Below are 18,977 nucleotides of genomic sequence, written 5' to 3'. Positions count from 1 at the left end.
CAAACCCACCCGTGTGGCGGGTGCCCCGCGTGTCCCCGGGGAGCTCCCGGGATGCTGGATCCGGCCGATTCGCATCCCGGTGGCTGTGGCTCCATCCCGGTAGAGCGGGGACAGATCCCGCCGTACCGGTGTTCCCCCCCCGTCCCGTCCCGTCCCCGCGCTCAGCACTGGCTGCACGGCGGCGGTCCCCCCGTCCGCCGGGCCTCGCGGGACAGCGTGGTCCCCGTGGGCGTGGGTGGCGTGACGATGATGGAGGGCACGTGCAGGTGCTTCTCGCCCGGGGACGCTGCCGCGGTCCTGTCGCTGCCGTTCCCGCTGCTCACGCACGTCTTCAAGCCTGCAGAAATTGGGGGGGGGGGGGGGGACCAAGGGGAGGAGAAGATCAGGAGTGGGGCCGAAGCATCCCCCCCATCCCTGCCCTCCTCAACCCCTTACGAGCCAACAGAGAATCCACAGCCGCTTCCCCCCCCCCTCCCCAGCATCCAGGTGCAGCCTCCCACCCCCTCCCCACCCTGGATTTTGGGGTGTTTGATAGAGGCGGATACCGCAGCCCCCCCCGACAGCCTGCCAGCCCCCCCGGGGAGCAGATCGCTTTAATCTGCCTTTTTAATCAGGAGAAAAGCCCTGCGCGGCGCAGGCGGCAGCCAGGGAGGTTTCAGCTCTTCCCAAGCAGGAAAATGCCCGGAGGGGACAGACACTGATATTTTTAATCTCTTTTTAATTAAGGATAAAGCCCTGCCTTACGTAAAGGAGCTCAAAAAGCCGGGGGGGGGGTGTGTGTGTGTCTTTTCTTTTATTGCAGACTCCAAGCTCATCAGAGAGGTCTGGAGGTGCGGGGGGATATTTTGGGACTCCACCCTGGCTTTGGGGATTTAGGGCAGGATGTGGACTCCCTAGCTGCCTCAGTTTCCCCTCTTCAGTCACCCCATGCTGGGCTGGGGGGGTCTGTGGGACCCCCAAATCCCCCAGACCCCACGCCACCAGCCCCACCCGCAGCATCCCGGACGCGGGAAGAGGGCACACGGGCTCCGAGCTCATTTTTGGGTGACGCATCCAAAGCCGTGCCCATCACGGCCAGCATCTCGCATAGGGTTTGTGCTTGGGAAAAGCCAGGGAAGAAGCAGCTCTGCATCTCAGAGAGGGATGCTCGTTAGCTCCCATCCCTAATGACCCCAAGCATGATTAATACGAGCTGCTCAGGGGTCAGCGCTGGGATGCAGAGCTAATGGGAGATGCGATATCCAGCTGACCCAACGCAGCGAGGCCAGGAGCGTTAAAAGCTCCTGCTTTCCTCTCTCTGCAGACATCACTGCCGCCATCCCCAGCCTCACTCCATTAAGAAAATTAAAGTTTCAGAGAAAGCAGCAGGATAGAAAGCTCCTGGCTTGGAATATCCCTTGGGGGAGCAGAGCAACAAAGGATGAAGGATGCTCAGGGTCAGCCCGGAGGCCGGGAGCCGGGGTACCCCGGCTCCCGGCCTCCGGGCTGACCCTGAGCATCCCATCCCGTGCATCCCTGAGCATCCTTTCCGTACACCGAGCTGGCTCTTTCCCACCTCTGAGGAAACCCCACCTAATTTCTTGAGGGATGCCATCAGCCCAAGGACGCTCGGAGCAAAGGATGCAGGAGCAAGCGCAGGACTGGACCCTTATATTTCTATAGGGACGGGGAAAGCAGCTCTGGGGTGATGCACGAGCAACGGGTCACCCGCGGGACTCGCTTAAATGCCACCAGGACGCCAAACCACACCAGTCCTGCCCAAGGCAGAAATACCTAAACCTCCTCCATGTTCAACCATCCCCAAGATGCCTTCACGGAGCAGGAGAAACCCCAACGCCCACCCAAACCTACCTTTCAGGCAGGATAACTTGAGCCCCATGTTTTCATCCTCTTAGCGGGACCCAGCTCTCCAGCCCCGCCGCCGGTCCTCGCCACTGGCGCTGCAAAAGAGAGGCGAGGGTTGCGGGAAGCGATGGTGGGAGGAAGGAGAGTGAACTCGATTGCTCGCTAAAAGCACGCACCTAAGCGTGCGTGTAATATATATATATATACATATAGGCGCCCGGGTGCCTGGGCATAACAGGAAGCACGGCTGCTCGGTAGCAAAAACCGCTAGTGATGTCACGGTGTTTTAGTGACTCAATCTCGGCCGCCAAGTTTCAGGAGGAACTTTTTGGGAGGGCGGCGAAGGAGCCTGTGGCTGGGTGAGGAGTCCCATCCCGGCTTCTCCGCCGCCGGGCTCAGTGCTGCAAACGTTTGCAGGCGAGAAGGTCGGGAGCAGGAGGAATCAGGTTGTTATTTATGAAGGCAACCGGTGCTGTCAGAGAAAACCCCGAGCCCACGCGCAGGAAATAGAGGGATGCTCAGCTGCAGCGTCGCACCCGGGGCTGCCTCCCTCGGGGCTGAGCCGGAGCAGCCGGTGGCAGTCGGGGATGCGCTGCCGGGGATGGTTTTGCTCCGTTTGGGCAACCCTGGTGCTCCGAGAGCTTTCGGGTGGATGACTTCCATTGCAGGACATTGCTTTTTTTAAGATGCTGAAAATTATTCTGGGCAAAAATCCCTTTACTGGGAAATCTGCATCCCTCCTGCCCACAGCTGCTGGGAAAAGCTTATTGGGATGAGGGTCAGTGACTCATTTCGGCTCTTCCGAGCTCCAGGGCCGGCAGAGAGCCAAGCAAACCCTCCGCTCCCCCTTCCTGACCTCTGCCGTGGCTTTACTTCGTCTTTCCAAGCAGCCCTGAGGTGGGCCGGCAGCAGCCGGCAAGGGGAAGCGGGAACTTGTCATCGCTGGTTTTAATTCTGCAATTTTTTATCAGCTCCCCACAGGCACCCTGACCTGTGACACCCCTGCGGCTGGGGAGCCATGGGCTGGGAGCGGAGCCCCCCTCGGACCCTCACTTTGCAGCTATCGCGGCGGCCGCCCAAATATCAAGAAACCCGTTTGGAGGCGAGTTCTCTGGTTTTTGGCACCTGCCGGTGGCCCACGGCACCCGCCACCCCAGCCGCTCGGGGCTGGAGGAGGGCTGTGCTGGGGACACCCAGCCCCACGGTGCAGGGGGGGTCTCCTCTGGGACCAGACCCCTGTGGCCAAGCCCTTGCAGGACACAGCAGCCCGCTCCCCACCGCCGCTAGCTCTTAGTCCCGTGTCCCTGCCACGGCCAAACACCAGCACCAGAGATGCTCGGGCAGAGAAATCCCCCCGCCATCAGCGTTTCAGCAGGATTTCTGGTGGTTGGTGCTGGGGCTTCAACTTTGCTCCCGTGCCGGCACCAGGCCAAGAAGCATTTGCATTCCCAACGAGTTCACGCTCCAAAAACCCCCAGACGCTCATCGCAAGAGTCACTAGAGCGGCGGCCGTGCTGCCCAGGCGGCAGAGCTGCGGCGGAGGGGGATGCTCAGCCGGCGTGCGGGGCCGGGGGTGCGCCGGGGAGGGGGAGCGGGACCCAAGCCGGCCGCGGTGCTCTGAAGGGGTGACACTTACCCAGTCCGGGGAGCCGGAGGCACAATGCCCGCCGTTGCATCCCACCTCCCCACCGTGCCTGGCTGCTCTCGGATGCAGGAGGGGAGCGGGGACGCGAGGCTGGGTGGGGGGTTCCCACTCAGGACCAGCCGTGCCCTGGGAGGGTGGGAGGAGGTTGCGGCGAGCCGGCTTGGGTTTTTGCAAGGTTGGTTTCTAACCTGGTTAATCAGGTTAGTGGAGTCCCGGCTCCTCCCATCCATCCCCCGCTCCAGCGCCATCCAAGCCCAGCAAAGCCCTTGGGTGATGAGGAAATGCTGCTTTACTCTCACCCCGCTGCACAATCCAGCCCGGTGCTGAGGGAGAGAGGAGCAGGAGTGCCCCTCGCCTGCAGTTGAAGCCACTGGACCACCGAGCATCCCTACAAGCAGTCAGCCGGGCTACTGAGCGCCTAGAAAGGCAAGTACTGGTTTGATACGAGGGTACCGCACCCAGCTCTGGCAGGACCCATCAGCACCCCTGAGGTCCTGATGTCCAGAGAGCAGCGACGCTCCCAGCCTCTGGAAGCATCTTTACCTTACCCAGCTTCCAGAAAGGCTCTTTGCCCCCCTCCCGTCCAACCTGCCAGCCCAAAAACCAGCCCGGCAGCAGGAACAGCACCAGGCAGAGCGTTTCTCACCACCCCCAGGATGAGAGCTCCGGGTCGGGTACCACCCCGCTGCGAGGATGCCCAGGCGAAGGCTCTGCCTCCGGAGCAGCCGCCTTTGCCTGCATTAAAAGCAGCCGGAGGCTTTTTCATGTTCACCTCCTCCACAATTAGGAGGCGAGGCCCCGAGACGGCTTCTTTTCAGACAGAGCTGAAAAGCGGTGGTTCACATCCAGGGCGCCAGCGCGCGGGTAATGCTGGCCGCACATTAAACACCCCGCGGCTGCAGGCAGGAGCGAAGGAAAAGCTTTGAAATGCGCCTGGAGATCGGAGCAAGCTGATCCCAGGAGCCTGGGAGGTCTCCGGCGAGATCAGAGCCCCACGCGCGAGACCAAGCCCCGCTGGGATGGGCATAAAGGAGAGCGGAGAAGGGAAAAAACGGGCGGTTTTGCTCCAGTTTCTGCTGGCCTGGTCCTGCCGTGCTTGGTGAAAATCACAAATGCGGAAAGGGCTGATCTCCTCCCCCATCTGGCTCCTGCAATTTCTCAAATAAGTGAGCTATCGCGAAGTTTCAAACTCAAGAGCCAGGCAGGCAGCAGAGGGGAAAGGCTGCCGCCTCGGCTGCAGGCACCGGTCCGGGATGCTGGGGCCAGGGCAGAGATGTTTCCAACTTGTGGCTCCAGTTTTGCCCCAGAAAAACAGACAAATGAACCGGTTCATGTGGTTTTTTTGCCTGTTCAGCTGCAGACTCCAAGAGCTGGAGGACAAGCTCTGAGCCAGAGCTTGGCAAGCCCGGTCTTTCCGGATCCCATCCCAACCTCGGTGCATGCAGCATCCCCCAGAGCCAGGGACCCCTCACCGGCAGCCCTGACACTGCAGCACAAATCCAGGCTAAGCTGCAGAAATCCCCCCTCCACATGCGATGCCTCTCTCCAAAACTGCCCGGTTGCTGCTGTTGGGTGAGAACAAACGGCCCCAAAACCCAAGAGGGCTGGAATTAGCCTGGCCTGGAGCAGCACAGTTGTTGCTAAAACCGTGAGCGGCTGAGAGCGATGGCTTGCTGCAGCAGGGAGGTAAACATAAACATCAGCTTGCTAAAATAACTGTGGTTAGCTCTGCGGGCTGCAGCACTGCTCCAGCCCGAGTGGCGATACCCATGTGGCACAAACACAGCGTCGCACACCCCTTCCTCTTCTCCCCGCGGGCTGGGAAGCAAAGATACCCTTGGGCAAGTTGATGGGGAGGTTTGGCCACCTCGAGGTGGCTGGAGACCCTCCGGTGTGGAGCCCTGTTCACTACTGGAGAAAGCCCCCGGCTGACCAGCGTTAAGCAGATCGGAGTCCTGAGGACAGGAGCAGCCCCGTGGGCCAGACGTCCCCTTTCCCCAGGCACCACGAGACCCTCATGCAGCCTGCCTCTGCTCCGGGTCCCTCCCAGGAGCTCCCACTGCCCACGGCGGGGCCGGGGCTGCGGCATGCTGAGCACCACATCAGGGCAACTGGCCAACCCCCCCCCCCCCCGAGAGCCAGCAGGCCAGGGGGAAGGAGAGGGTGGGCTCATAAAGCTTCTTTGGTGGGTTGGTATGGAGCTGGCTGACCTCTCCAGGTGAAGACTTGTCTCTCCAGCCCAGGCAACCGCCCCGGGTGGTCCTCTGATGTGGCCAGTGACTGGTTTCCAGTTCTGGCCGTGGCCCTTCGGCAGCCGGGCTGCTCCTCTCCCCGGGCTCAGAAATCCCCAACCCCCCGGCCTCATCCTGCCTGGGTGCAGAGGAGGGTGGAGGGGGCTGAAGCACCGACGAGGGGGTGAGGACGGAGGGCAACCTCATAACTTCGTTGGAAGGGGAAGGGCCGGGTGAGCTCATGGCTTCCCAGGCGCCAGAAGAACCACAGGGAGAGGGATGTGTTTTGCAAACACCGGCCACAAGAAAAGCTTCAGCTGGAGAGCCTGGCGGAGCAGAGCCCGGAGAGCCCGCCGCGGAGCTGCTCTGCTGGCTCCCTTCGAAGGAGCTGCTCCTGCAAACACCAGCTGGGCTTGTTTTAGAAAGGAGGGATGAGAAGCAGCTTTCTGGGTCACAGAGTCCCAGGGTCTGCTAACGCAGGCAACACGTCACCCTGGCTCCGTACGAACAGCAACGAGGACGCCTGCTCCCCGCTTCTGCCCCAGCTCTCTTCTGGCCCAAGCAGGGGAAAGGGCTGGTCCCAGCCCTGCTCGGAAATTGCCCTAGGAGAGGGCTGCAGGGCCACTGCATAGGACTTGCTGAAGCTGGAGGTGGCAACAAGGCAGTAGGTGCTGGGAGGGGAACAGAAACCCCCTCCCGGAGCCCCCGGCCGGGGGAGGCTCGCAGGGCAGGCGAGCGGTACCCAGAGGGGATGCCAGGCGCGGAAGGGGAGGAGGATGTCACGAGGAAGCAGCTGAAGATGCAGGCTCCGGGGAAACTGGAGCAGCTCCAGCATTCCCCAAGCACAGGCTCTTGGCAGGACCAACAGACCGAACAACCGGCAGGAACCGTGCAGGCAGAAAACACCCCCGAAGAAAATCCAGCGGGCCGTGGCAGCAGCCTTCCCGAGCGAGCCGGGAGCTGCTGTGCCGGGGGGTAGGAAGCAAAGAGGAAAGCGAGCACGTACCTGAAGCACAAAACCAGAGCGTGCTGGGCTCTCCTGCCAGACCTGCATCCAGAGCAAACCACCTCCCTGCCGGGCATGGATTCAGCGGGTGGCTGGGAGGCCGTGGCTGGGAATTGGCTTAGGGACCTGGCCACGGCTGCCGCGCTTCTTGGCTCTCTGAGCTCCGGGTTAATCTCGGCCCAGCTTTCCCTTTTATCTCCTGGTACAACCTCAGTACATTTTTTCAATTAGGTCCATCTTTTAAGCTCCGGAGCGCATTTCTAGGAAGGGCTGCGTCGTTTCTCGTGGCCCTCGTGGGCTGATGCTGCGCAGACCAGGGACATCCCTGGCACCGGTCCTGCCCGCATCCAGCTAAAGTGCTGCCACGCTGCAGCCGGTGCGGCGATGCCTGGAAGCACTCAAGGAGTTACCCGTTACACCCAGACCACCTACCCGGTATTTTTAAGAGCAGAGTTCCCTGTCTGCCTCATCACGGCTCCGGCAGATTGCAAAGTGCCAAGCTCACCGCACAGCCACGCAGGAGCACGGACCGCTTTCACCTTTTGCGCGGTCCTGTTATTGGAAACCCCAGCCAGCAACCTGCCTCCGTCCTCTCCAAATCCGCGTCTGCCGCCTTTCACAGGGCGACAGCTGAAAACCAAAGGAAAATATGCAGCTAGGGTGTACTTTTGGATGAGAAGGCTGGGTGAAAATGTGGTCTAAAAGCGACTAAAAAAAAAAAAAAAAGAAAAAAAAAATCAATAAAGTCCTCAGCGGATACTTCGGCACAGTGAAATCACTGCCTGCTGCGGGAGGGCTGGTTGCAGGGCGATGGGTAAAGCAAACGAGAGTTTGCAGTGCAGGAGTACGATGCGTTGAGATGTTTAACTCGACTTGGGAGTGACGGAGCCCGGGCAGGACGGGAAGGAAGCAGCTTGCCCAGCCCGGTGTGCCTGATCCCGACCAGCTCACTACAGCTCCTACAGGCAAGGGTGGGCGACCCAGCTCCGCTCCAGGAGCTGAATTCAAACACAAACTAGAAGCGCAGCTCACAAATGCACGCTGAGCGCATTTCCCCTTGAGGCCATTTTCCAAGCTGCAGTCAACCGCAAGTCCACCCCGCTAACAGCCTCCTCCATTAGCATTCGCGTGCTCTTTCCGTATCGGTAATGCCCTCCACCCGAGCATCTCAAGACGTTTTACAAATAGCAGCAGCAGCAGAGTGCAGCGATTAGGCCTCTAGCCAGGGAGCAGAGAGACCCGGGTTTGCTTCCTGCATCTGTCACTGTCACCTCTCCTCGGCGTGCATCTCTGCCACTTAGATAAGAAATTCTTGTGGGGCAGGGGGCCGTCTCTCACGCTGCATCTCCACAGTGCCGTGCAGAGCGGGGCTGGGCTCTGCACATCTGTCTGCCCCCAGCTCCAGCTGTGCCAGGCGAAGAGGTTGCGGCTCCTCCATCCTGCCAGCTGAACCGCTCGTCTGCTTCCCGCACCCACGTCAGCTCTAATGAGCTGAAACAGGTTACGTGGTAGGTCTTTGCTCGTTTTCACGCTGACATAGGCTAGGGAACGTCCCACGAGCAGCTCACCCGGCAGATGGGAGGGGGGAAGGGGGAAAAACTCCAGCGGCAGACTGCTTCACTTGCTGAATGAAGAAAAAAACCCCCAAAGCCCTCATATACACACAGAGCAATGAGCTCAGAGAGAATACGGCACCAGTACATTCCCCGGGAACAGGTATCTCACTTGTGTGCGCGAGCAGCTGATCAAAGACAGCCCTTGGCTCTTGCCACCCATCTGCTCTTCCCACTCGTGACGCCGCACAAGCCAGGAGGAGCAGAGACCATTCCCGACGGGCATCTAGCCCCAACCAGCCACCGATTCTCCGAGCAATTTTAAGGCAGTCTCCTTTCTCGGTGAAAATAATGCCTACAGGCCCCCCCCCCCCCCCTCTCTGCTCCCTTCTGGGTTTCTCAAGCTGGATCTGTACGTGGAGCTTTTGACCACGGCTGGAAGTGCCCTGGGCCATCAGCCGGTGGCACACCTGGGGACAGGCCTCGTGGCTGTCTGGGTCTCAGGTCACTCCGATCCTTAATTTCAAACCGAATGGGCGCTTGAAGCAACGCATGCTCAAGGCTCTTCGTTCTCCCCCTTGTGACTGAAGGATTCAAGGTAAGCGCTCACATGGATCCAGCAAAAAGTAGCTTGCGTCCTCCCACTCAGAAACCCCAGCACTTTGTACTGGTATTTTCAGATACTTGCAGGGTCTCTTTATTACTGCTTTGAAATATTAGGGTTGAGAGTGGAAAAAAGAATCCCACATGGGAATAACGTTGCATTTCCAAGTGCCTGAGGTCCTAAGGATGAGGTAAAGAGCTGGGAGTTAAACGTCTGGGCAGGCAAACGCCAAATCTCCAAATCTTGGTGAATACAGGGGGAAGGAATAAATAACCCTGCATGTAATTAATTGCTAACAAAACAAAACAAAAAAAAGAGTAAGACACCCATGCCCAGTGTTGTCTTCCCAGCTATCACAAGGACTCCAGCAACGGAGACGCAGATGCCTTGCCCCAAGATTTCTTCCCCAGAAGTTTTAAAAGGAGTTACCTTGAATTCCTCTGATGAATCCAGCTGATCCACCAGCCAGGAAACCAGCATTTGCTCCTGCAGGTAGGCTTGGTACATCAGCAGGAAAGGGGAACGCAGCTGAGCCTGGCAGTTTCCTCATTCTTTCACAACAGCCATCCTGGCTGCGGGCTGCCTTGCCTTTATGAAAGTGCTGCCTTTTGTCCAGCCTTCAATGCAAATAGGACAGGTGAGATAAGATCTGAGCACTGTAGCGCTAGTCCTCTTTGCTTAAAGCCAGCCTGGGCTTCTACTGATGGCAAAACACTCAGAGGACCTCATTTAAAAGCAAACAGAAGATGATAAAAAAAAGGGAAAGACAAAGCATTAAAAGCTGCTCCCCTTCCAGCAACGTCTCAACGTTAGTCACAGGGAGCTTTTCCATCAGGTTACAGACTGATGATATACATTTTGCTTTGTCTTACGAGGCGGGGGGGGGTACATGCAAGGAGAGATTAGAGTGTATTAGCATATATACGATCAAAGCTTGATTATGACATCTAGTTACAAAGAATAAGACATACGTTTCCTGTGGCTCAGGAGACATACCAGCTTATACGGCAGCGTTGGCTGACAATCTCGCATAACTAACGTAACGTGTCTTGCTAAGATAACATCTGCCTCTGTAACAATAGGTTAGATTTCACGAGGCGTTTGTACAAAGTAAGACAACAGTCCTCTTCCTGCAGCGTGTGCGATTTGTAGAGTCTACTCCGAACATACGTTGCCAGAGCATTGCCGTTTCCAGGATATCTTTTCACACAGCCGTGGATGTGTAGTAAAACAGCCACTGGAATGTGTTTATCTCCCTGCTTGTGAGCTAGATACATGTTTTCCTTGAACAAGTTAAAACATTTTCCTTTCCTGCAAGTGTATCTGACTCATGCTCTAGGAAAGGCTATTGACTAAGTGACCATTTCTTTCGTAATGCCCATCACACCTTACTACTGCATAGCAGGGAGACAAACTGAGCCGTTCAAATCTTCATCTCCTCCTCGGACAGGGAGCCGAACCTCAGACCTCGCCTCGTGGCTTTGTGGAATCTGAACTGCAGGGAACTCCACAGCTGGACCTGACCGGAGGCATCCCGCTTCTATTCACTACTTCAGAACAGGATTTTAGCCTTATCCCATCTCTCACTAAGACCAAGAGGAAAACCTGTACTTATTTAAACAGAAGCAGAGGTAGACCAAGAGGTTTTGACAATCTCACCCCTCGTGTTTTAAAATAAGAACACTAAGGAAAAAGCAGGAACTTGGAGAGAGGCCGATCATTTGGTGGACACTTGGATCTTCCTTGTAAAAACGTTTTCGGGTAGGAAGAGAACGAAATCTAGAGAAACCATTGCAGGTTGAGGCTATGTTTAACTACAGTTTGACAAACAACCATGCGGAGTAAGGCAACAAGACTTACGAAGAACCGTACTAGTCTGATATAAAGCTTCATTGTCCAGTAAACTTATTCTTAGAAACAAACGCTAATTAGAAAGACAGACAGAAGCTGAACAAGACTATCTCTAGGCTCCTTGATTCGATGTACTCAGATCACTTGCCTTCAACGTGGAGGGATACATTTCAGACCTACTTAAATGGACAGCGTATGAACCAGTTGAAAATGAGATCTGTTTATAAAACCCCAAAAGACTGCATAAAATTAATATAGTATTTCACTCTCCTCTTCTTTTGTGGACTCGAACTGTTTTAGAACTGTCATTCAAACTCATTAATGCGCTTCCAGTCCTTTTTACAAATCATGACATGAATATTTGTTTTTACCTTGGGTTTAACATTTTCAAGCAATAACTGTGGTTGTATGCCCACGGAGAGCAGGAATCACGTAGCATTTGGGAATACTGCTTTAACAGGTTCTCTGCAGCTGTGTCATGCTAAACCACTGCAAAACAGGCGACACATGAGCATGGTACATCGTCCTCAGCAGTTCACATTTTACTGTGCCGACAGAATGACATTTCCAAACCAGGACAAAAGAAACCGTTAACCTTACATTTTATGTATTTGATCTTAAAATTTCTCATCTGAGGACAAGACTGATTTTTTTGAAAGTTATTTCCATAAATCGGTAAAAAGTAATCTCTCTAAAGATTAGAAAAGCTTAGTCAAAACTTTGTAATACGAACAGTAGGGACAAGCAGAAGTAGTTCTGGTTTCGAAGGAATAGCAACATTCACTACAACAGGGAAGGTGTGCTGTAAGCGACAGTTTGCAGTTCTTCCAAGGAATCTCACGAAAAAGATTCAACGGCTTACGGACACATCAGTCTTTGCAAGGTGACATGCCACTCCTTTTTAATCAGTCGGGTTTCCACACAAGGTACTGAATGTTATTCTATTTACATTCAAAAATAGCATTTTTCTCTCTTCAGTACATAGTGGGAATGCCCACAGATTAGTCAGTAGAAACCCTTCTAACACAGGTGGAGGACAGCTTTGTTGATCTCTGGGTTTGTCCAGTCGTTCCGGATATCATCCAGGTGATTATCAAAATCTACAAGCGTCTCGTAGGACTTGCTGTCCAAGAGAGAGGCAGCGATTCTCTGGGCTTCGGTCCAATCTTCACAAAAATCACTAGGATGTAAAATAACCAGGAATTAGAAATAATCACAAAGAAAATCTCCACCACCTCTTCTACTCTGGAAATTAAGCCACGCTCTCTGCAACGTGGTCACGGTGGTCATACCACTGCCTGGCTGCGGAAGCCAGCTGTTCTCCCTCACGACAGCAAAAAACAGCTTTAAAAGCACTGTCAGCTACACCCACCGCCCTTACAGTATCACTCATCACAATCAAAGTCTTGCCCTTAATGAGGCAACCCGTTTTTCCTTACTACCCGAACACAAATAAACTCTGAAGTTTACTCACACGTGCGGGTCCTTGCACCTCCACTTGTTCTCATGAAGCTCGTACACATGAATGGCAGGCTCTACGCACTCCATTGTAAACTTGGTGTTATCAACCTGTTGTGCAACAGAAAAACACCACCTTAGTCTCCTCCTCAAGATCCCAAGTAAAGAGATGAAATTAAAAAAAAAGTCAGTTTTTACCAACAGGGCACCTTACACTAACTCGCCTGCTGTCCTACCTTCAAACGAGCCAAATTTTACACGTTTAAACTGCCAACATCCTTTGCCACTGTGGCAAGGAGGCAAAGCATCCTTTGCTTCATGTGAGACAAGAGTTTAAGTCACGGAAGGGAGTCTGAAGTCATGAATACGCTGCCTTCACTCAAGCCTCGCAAGCAGAGGCAGCCTCCACTTCCTTTGAGATGGCAGAGAGCTAACTGCAGTCTCTCTGCAGACTTACTAAGAACTTCACTGGCTACAGGTCATTGCATCTCTTCCCCAGAGCATTTGGAGGGAAAGAAAAAAATAGTTACTTCACTATTAAAAGATCCAGAGAACGGCATTTAAACGTCTAGTCCAACACCACAGTCATAGCATTAACAATACAGAAAGAAGGAGGGGGGGGGGAAATGAAGTAATTTACCATTATGAGTGCTGTATCGTTAAAGCCCTCTGCAATTCTGGAGGCCACCTTTTCCGCAACCTGGTTTGGACTGCAGCAGAAGGTAAAAGTAACCGTGTTATTTGAACCATGACATTTCAGCTGAAAGCAGCAGGAAATATGCTTAAAGAGATGTGAAAATTACACTGCGTGCTTACAAACAGGAACAAGATATCAAGCTGATGCTACACTTGATTGAAGTCAGAAGGCCAAGAAAACCCCAGCTCCTCTCTTCAGCCCATGATCCGTATCTTAGCTATGCTTAGGCAATGGGTTTTTGAACAGCAAAATGCTCGCTGCTGACTTTATGTGGAATCAACATTTTGTGGCCTCCTACTTTCTTCCACCAGACCAAAGACCACAGCCACCTTTGCCCTGGCAGGCATTTAAAAAAGAAACCACGTTTGCTCCCCGGTCTGCATTTGAACCTACTCACTGCCCAGCTTCTCTACCAAAATCACATAATCTTTTAAAGGAAAACCTTTACCATGTTTCAAAGATGACAGTCTCTACATGGTGCCAGTTATCTTCAGAAATGAAATCGGAGTTTAAAAAAAAAAAAAAACAAGCCTGTGATATTCTTTCAAACCTCACATAGAACAGGCAAACTGTATCTTAAAAATGTCTCCAGCAGATTTATCTCCCTTGTAAAGAAAGGACAAATAGTGCCCTCATCCCTGTTAGATACCTTAGCAGTCACAAGTATCACTTGAAAAACATACTTGAGACTGAAGGGTATACATTAACAAAAGAACTGGGACATAGCATAATACTTTAAACAAGCTGTTCATACTTATTTTGAATGCAAGTATGGTGTACTCTCATTAGTCCTGACACTGGATTTGTCTAATAGATACAGGGAAAATATTTGATACACATATCTAAAATTATATTGTGGCTCCACAGGAAGGCCCCCTTATTGGTTATGGAGTAATTTGAGTTAGCTAGCAGGGAAAAAAATGACTAATCCTGGGGAAAATAAGTGAAAAAAGATATCTCTGTTTGACTAACATCATCTTCCATTTCATGAGTGTCCCTTCACACGTAAGAAAATGCTTCGGTAAAACTCGGAGACAATTAAGTAGTTCAGTAAGAATTAGGTCACTTCTGAAAGACTTTCCAAAAGATACTTGGAGTCATTCGAGTTTACGAGATATGTACTGCACAAGCAAACGCGCCTGCAAATTTTGGCTATTTCCCTGACAACTGTAATTAAACTGGTTGGCAGTCGTTCAAATACTGGCCTTTTATAGTATCCACTAAAGAGGAGTGATTCTGGAAAGACTGGGGTTTCTGCACCTGAACAAAGGCCACATCCACCAGCACCGCAAAGACAATGTGAAACCAGATGACAGTTGTCAAAGTTAATCAACACGCACGATTTATGTCGATGATTTTTGTTGGCAGAGTACAAAGTACAACATAAAAGAGCAAACAGAAGGAAATATTGCACCAACACACCTGGCATCTTTCACGCGTTCATTTGCCTGGTAATATCCAGCTATCACGTAGCTATTCTCTTTGCACCAAGAGTCAATCTGAAAAAGTAATTGGAACAATTAAGCCCAGAAAAAAAAAAAACAAAAACCCCACAGAACTAAGGAAATCTCATGTCTGTCCTGCAAATAAAACGGCAACTGAAGCATTACAATATCTTTGCCAATTGTTTCTTTAAATACGGCACATAATTATATATATTTATGTGTGCACTCACACAGAGTTTGGCTAATTTCACTAGAACAGAGAAACCAAATTGAACATTTGGAGAATGATGGAAAACATTAACCAAATGGAGCAAAAGAGCAAGAAGTCACCTCAGTCAAAGCCTGGCCTAAATTCGAATGACAGGACTTGTAAAGAGCTTCAGCAACGCTGCCTGGGAGAGGAGTCTCAGTCCTACCTATTGCCATTTGTGCCTCTTTTCTGTTAGTGTTCATTTGAGACAGAGATGTTGGAAAACATTCGCCATGTGGATGTGTGACTGTACTGTCATTTCAAAAAGAGCTTGTGGATTTTATTTCTAATGTAACATTTCTAGGCTAAAGTGGAAGCATTTTTTACCTTAATTAGCAAATAAAGCTGGATGTGAAAGGTAAATGCGAGGCAGAAGAAGGTTGTCCCACTTCCCATTTTTCCAACCCACTCCGTTACAAAAAGGCTTTTGTGATAAAATTGTTTTTCTTTGAGAGTTCACCTGCAAGGGTAACTAACCACCGGAGCAACTTATCAAACAACGTGGGTGGATTCTCCACTCTTTAAAATCTTTCAATCAAAACTGAACTAAAAATACTCTCCAGCTCAGCCACAAGATAAGGGCTTGATGAAAGAACTATTGGCATAAATTCTCTCATCTCTGTTACAGACATGGTCACACCGGGCCGCTCCTCCTTATTGAACACCTGTATGTAAATACTGAAACATATGCATTTATTTGCATACGATTTACACAACTTTTGAGTCACACAAGTACGAAAGTTGACGTAGTTTTGGTTTTTTATAAGTGCAGTTTCAGCATGCGCACACTGCTGTTCTTTCTGCTTTATGCTGGATCTGAATTCCTCCTGCTGAGTCTGTCTTGCTTTGAAAATACATATATATATGATGTTTCTCTTTATAATTGAGGATATCGAGTCAGCATAATACAGAGCCCTGAAAGACAGAAGTGGAGAAAGCAGCTAGAATGTTCCTTTGCAGTCCCTAGAGAGCATGCATCAAAAAAACCTCAACAGCTATATTAAAGCGGTGTCCAAAAATACATCTGATGCTGACCTGTCACATCTTGTAAGTCAAATCAATCTCATTTTTAGCAATAATTATAGTATTAGAGTGCATACACAAACAAACAAAAAAAGCCATGTGAATAATCCCTCCTCTACAAGGGATGACATGGATTTACGCGATTAAAAAAAAAAGCAAGCTGTGTAGCCCTGCTATAGCTGAGGGCCAACTGCTGTTTCAATTACAAACCCATTTTGAGGGCTTAGGACTAGGGTTTGAATTGTTAGTGGCTTGAAAGCTTGGCATTAAAGCCAGAAGCCCAGACACTAAAATTAATAATAATAATAATAAAAGTCCATCAATTTAAAAATTAAAACCCTTAGCTCTAAATCAATTTTTGTTGCGTACCGAAAATGGTCTTAAAAAAAAAAAAAGAGAGTATGATTTTTAAGTTCTCAGTTCCCTAAGTGGTAATTAAAAACTGCTTCCATAAAAAAAAAAAAAAAAAAGGGAAAATCTTTTTGGAATTAAAGCTGCTTCCACCTCCAATTTCCAAACACTCTCTAACCGCGGCACTGTCACCACAGGTAGCCTTAGCATCAATTAGCCCCTGATATTTTGAGTCATGTCCGGCCCTGAGGAGGGCAAGCCAACGAGGGACACATTGCGTCTTGCTTCCACACGGCGTGTGTCAACCCTAAAAAATCCAAAGCGGCCTGTCCTCCGATCTGCTTCCAGAAGAGGAGCTGCGGCCACCAAAGGGGGGTGGCAGGGGGGTTTAGAAGACCCCCCCCTTCTAGACCCCCCCTTCGCATGGTGGGGAGCCAGCCATGCGAACGGAGGGGGAAGTGCTGCTTGGTTTTTTTTTTTTGAGAAGATGCGGTTGCAAAACCACATCGATTAGCTGAGAAATTAAAAAAAAAAAAAAAAAGTCCACGTGAAACTTAATTCACTTTTCTTTAATGACTCTCTTTTTGAAAGGGATTTCAAATCGACAAGCCAAAGTGCAAATTAAATGCATGCGCTTCTGCTCTCTCCTCCAGAGCTACAAACCTTCACACACTGCTGTGTGTTTAATAAAAATCTAATTTTGTTGATTCCTTGTACCTAGTGCGCTGCTAAAGCGCCGCTCGCAATTTTTAGAAGTCATCACATGGACAAGTCCATTTGAAAGCGTACCCTCTATTTCTGCAGAGTAAAATCTGGAGACTATTGCTCCCATTTGATGTTCTAGGATAACTCAGGTCAGAGAAGAGGAGGCGAAACTCATGGGGCTGGTTCTAGAAAACCCTCACACGTGTGATCAGGCCACAGGCTTGACCAAGAATCAGCAGTAATTGAACTGGAAGAGAAACAGATCCCATCAAAACCCGCCCAAGCTTCAAAATCCTTTAGAAACAGAGGCGCTTCGCTACAAACATCGAGTTTCAACCACGCTAATCTTGCTGATTTATACAGTGACCACGCGTTATATTGTACAGAACAGGCGAGAATGCCCTCCTTTTAAACATTACAACAATAAAATCCAATTTTCATAGCTGCTGTGCCAGTATTTATTGACACCTTCGCCTTTGTTCAAACAAAAAAAATGAGAGCAAAAGGCCTCAGGCTCTTGTCAAACGCTGTGTTTTAAAGCTGCCAAGTGTCACAGGAGTCATCAAATGTGACTGCAAACCACAATATGTCTTAGCAAGTCCTAAGTAACGTGGGAAATGCCAGGGGTTTCTGATCTTTAACTTTTTGTACCAAAACCCAAGAGCAAATATGTAAGACGGTGCCATTTCTTTGGTTCCATAATGATTTGCTTACTGTAGACGTGGCAAGATATTTCAGATGTTGCAAGAAACAGGATTTATTTCCTAATAATCTGATCCTGTAGCAAGATCTACACCAGAAAACTGCACCGAAGGCCTAAAGTTCACGAAAATTCACTGCCACCGACCCTGTAGAAAGACATCTCGTCCTGATTTGAGGACAAACCCTACGTATATTTTAAATATATTATACGTGTTATTCTATACTTCACTAGGCACTACGGCTATGTCTACCGTGAAGGTGCCAAAGCACTTCTTTGCCTTCAGATTTGCACCAGCCCACCCTGACTCCCTGCTGCTATAAAATCCAACCATGTTTCGCTCCCTCCGTCTTCTGGTTTTGACAGAGGGACTCTCCCCAAATACCAGGCAGACGGGAGCCATGGCCCAATGCAGGATGGCTCCCAGTTTTCATGACCAGGGGGTTGAGACTGGAAAGCGCCGGCCCTACGGTCCCGACACCGTTCTCATCCTGCCTATGTGACGAGAGAGGGGAAAACAGATTATCCCACAATGACTTACTGCTCTTCCACGGCGGCGGGCGAGATACGGGATATCGTAACGGGGAGCGCTTGGCTGCCCCCGGCTATCCCACGGTTAACTAACCAACAGCGAGCTTGCAATACACCAAGTGAGATTTCAAACCCAAGCCAGACCTGCGGTATGAAGAGACTTCATTTTTTTTTCCTATTTAGGCTAATGGCTTCCATAAATGGGGAAAGTACACCGAAATAACTTAAGAAATAAATACTTATACGCATCTATACGCTCTCACTTGGAGACAAGCATGTCCTTTACTAATTAGCTGACGCTGCTTTGAAGTGCCTTAAAGGTAAACTGGGAAAAGCTCTTTCTGCTGGAGAATAAGGACATTCCCTCTGGGAGTTATTTGGGGATAATGACAGCAATATAAATAGCAGTTTCTCTGCACTGAAAAAGTAATTGGACAAAACTACGAGGCTCTGTAGTTTCCTTCTGCTTCACCAGCAGAAAGCTGTACGGCGGATGGGCCTCGGGGGGTTCTCCACTCTAGAAACACTCCGCTCACCCCACGGATTTGGCTGCCGCTAGCGCAGGGCTGGCAGAGCTACCCGTTGCAATGACCCCAGCGCCCCACGTCCCCTGGGCGCCAGCCCTTCCTCGCCCCGGCCGCACCCCCCGCGCTCAGCCAGGACACGGGGACCACCACCCCGCCCCGCACGCCAGCCCCTCGCTCCCAGGCCTAGGCCCTTACCAGGGTGAGGGCCACCTCCAGCATAGGCGCCAGGGCCAGGGTGCCGTGGAAGAGCGGGATGCAGTCGACGAAGAGCGAGGGGGGCCCGGCCTGATCGCGGCGCGGGGCCCCCGACGGCCGCTCGGCCACCAGCAACCCGTTCACGGCGCAGTGCGGGTACTTGGCGCCGTGCAGCACCATCTTGCAGTAGGCTTGCGTGGTCAGCTTCATCCTGCCACGGCAGACAGCCCCGCGGCCGCCGCCGCCCCGCACCGGCCCCGCTCCCGGCCCCGGCCCCGCCGCCTCCCCTCAGGCCGCCCGCCGCCAAGTGTCGCCAAACGCCGCCGAGCGCCGCCGGCGCTGTCGTAAAAAGCGAGGAGA

At 51.7% G+C, this 18,977-nt stretch overlaps 1 protein-coding gene across 1 annotated transcript; it reads right to left on the bottom strand.

Annotated features, from left to right (window-relative positions):
- Positions 1-11,254: 11,254 nt before the first annotated feature.
- On the bottom strand, positions 11,255-18,968 carry EMC8 (ER membrane protein complex subunit 8). Its single transcript, XM_075510940.1, has 5 exons — positions 18,618-18,968; positions 14,313-14,389; positions 12,834-12,903; positions 12,210-12,304; positions 11,255-11,915 (listed from the first exon to the last, which is right to left on the bottom strand). The coding sequence occupies exons 1-5, from the start codon at positions 18,825-18,827 to the stop codon at positions 11,756-11,758; spliced, it is 612 nt and encodes a 203-aa protein (XP_075367055.1). The 5' UTR covers positions 18,828-18,968; the 3' UTR covers positions 11,255-11,755.
- Between the last annotated feature and the right edge of the window lie 9 nt (positions 18,969-18,977).

This window comes from Mycteria americana, chromosome 8, assembly GCF_035582795.1.
Source record: "Mycteria americana isolate JAX WOST 10 ecotype Jacksonville Zoo and Gardens chromosome 8, USCA_MyAme_1.0, whole genome shotgun sequence".
NCBI classification, from domain to species: Eukaryota; Metazoa; Chordata; class Aves; order Ciconiiformes; family Ciconiidae; genus Mycteria; species Mycteria americana.
This window is presented reverse-complemented; position numbering and strand designations above follow the sequence as displayed.